The 267-nt window shown below is 58.4% G+C and overlaps 1 protein-coding gene across 1 annotated transcript in view; it reads left to right on the plus strand.

Moving 5' to 3' along the window:
• The window catches only part of EMH_0070900 (uncharacterized protein), a gene marked incomplete at both ends in the record, with an annotated part of 1,156 nt that overhangs the window by 774 nt on the left and 115 nt on the right, over nucleotides 1-267 (plus strand). Inside the window, one exon of the mRNA XM_013499030.1 lies at nucleotides 23-265. Within this exon, the coding sequence (XP_013354484.1) occupies nucleotides 23-265 (243 nt within the window). The remainder of the gene's footprint in view (nucleotides 1-22; nucleotides 266-267) is intronic.

Genomic DNA, 267 nt, shown 5'->3' on the forward strand with positions numbered 1-267 from the left:
TGCTGCTGCTGCTGCTGCAGAGTATACACTCGGGGTGCTGGAGGCGTCAGCAGGTATAGGAACAGCAGCAGCAGCAGCAGCAGCAACACCAGAGCAGCAGCAGCAGCAGAAGCAGCAGCTAGAAAAGGAGATATACGAAACCCTCAGTCTCTCCCTAGATGACTGCTCGCAGCAGCAGCAGCAGCAGCAGCAGCAGCAGCAGCAGCAGCTGGAGGAGTTCTGCTGCCAATGCGCAGCTAAGTGGGTTGACGTTGTGCTGCCTGCTGC

The sequence above is a fragment of the Eimeria mitis genome, genomic scaffold (assembly GCF_000499745.2).
Source record: "Eimeria mitis Houghton genomic scaffold, Emh_scaff3928, whole genome shotgun sequence".
NCBI lineage: Eukaryota > Apicomplexa > Conoidasida > Eucoccidiorida > Eimeriidae > Eimeria > Eimeria mitis.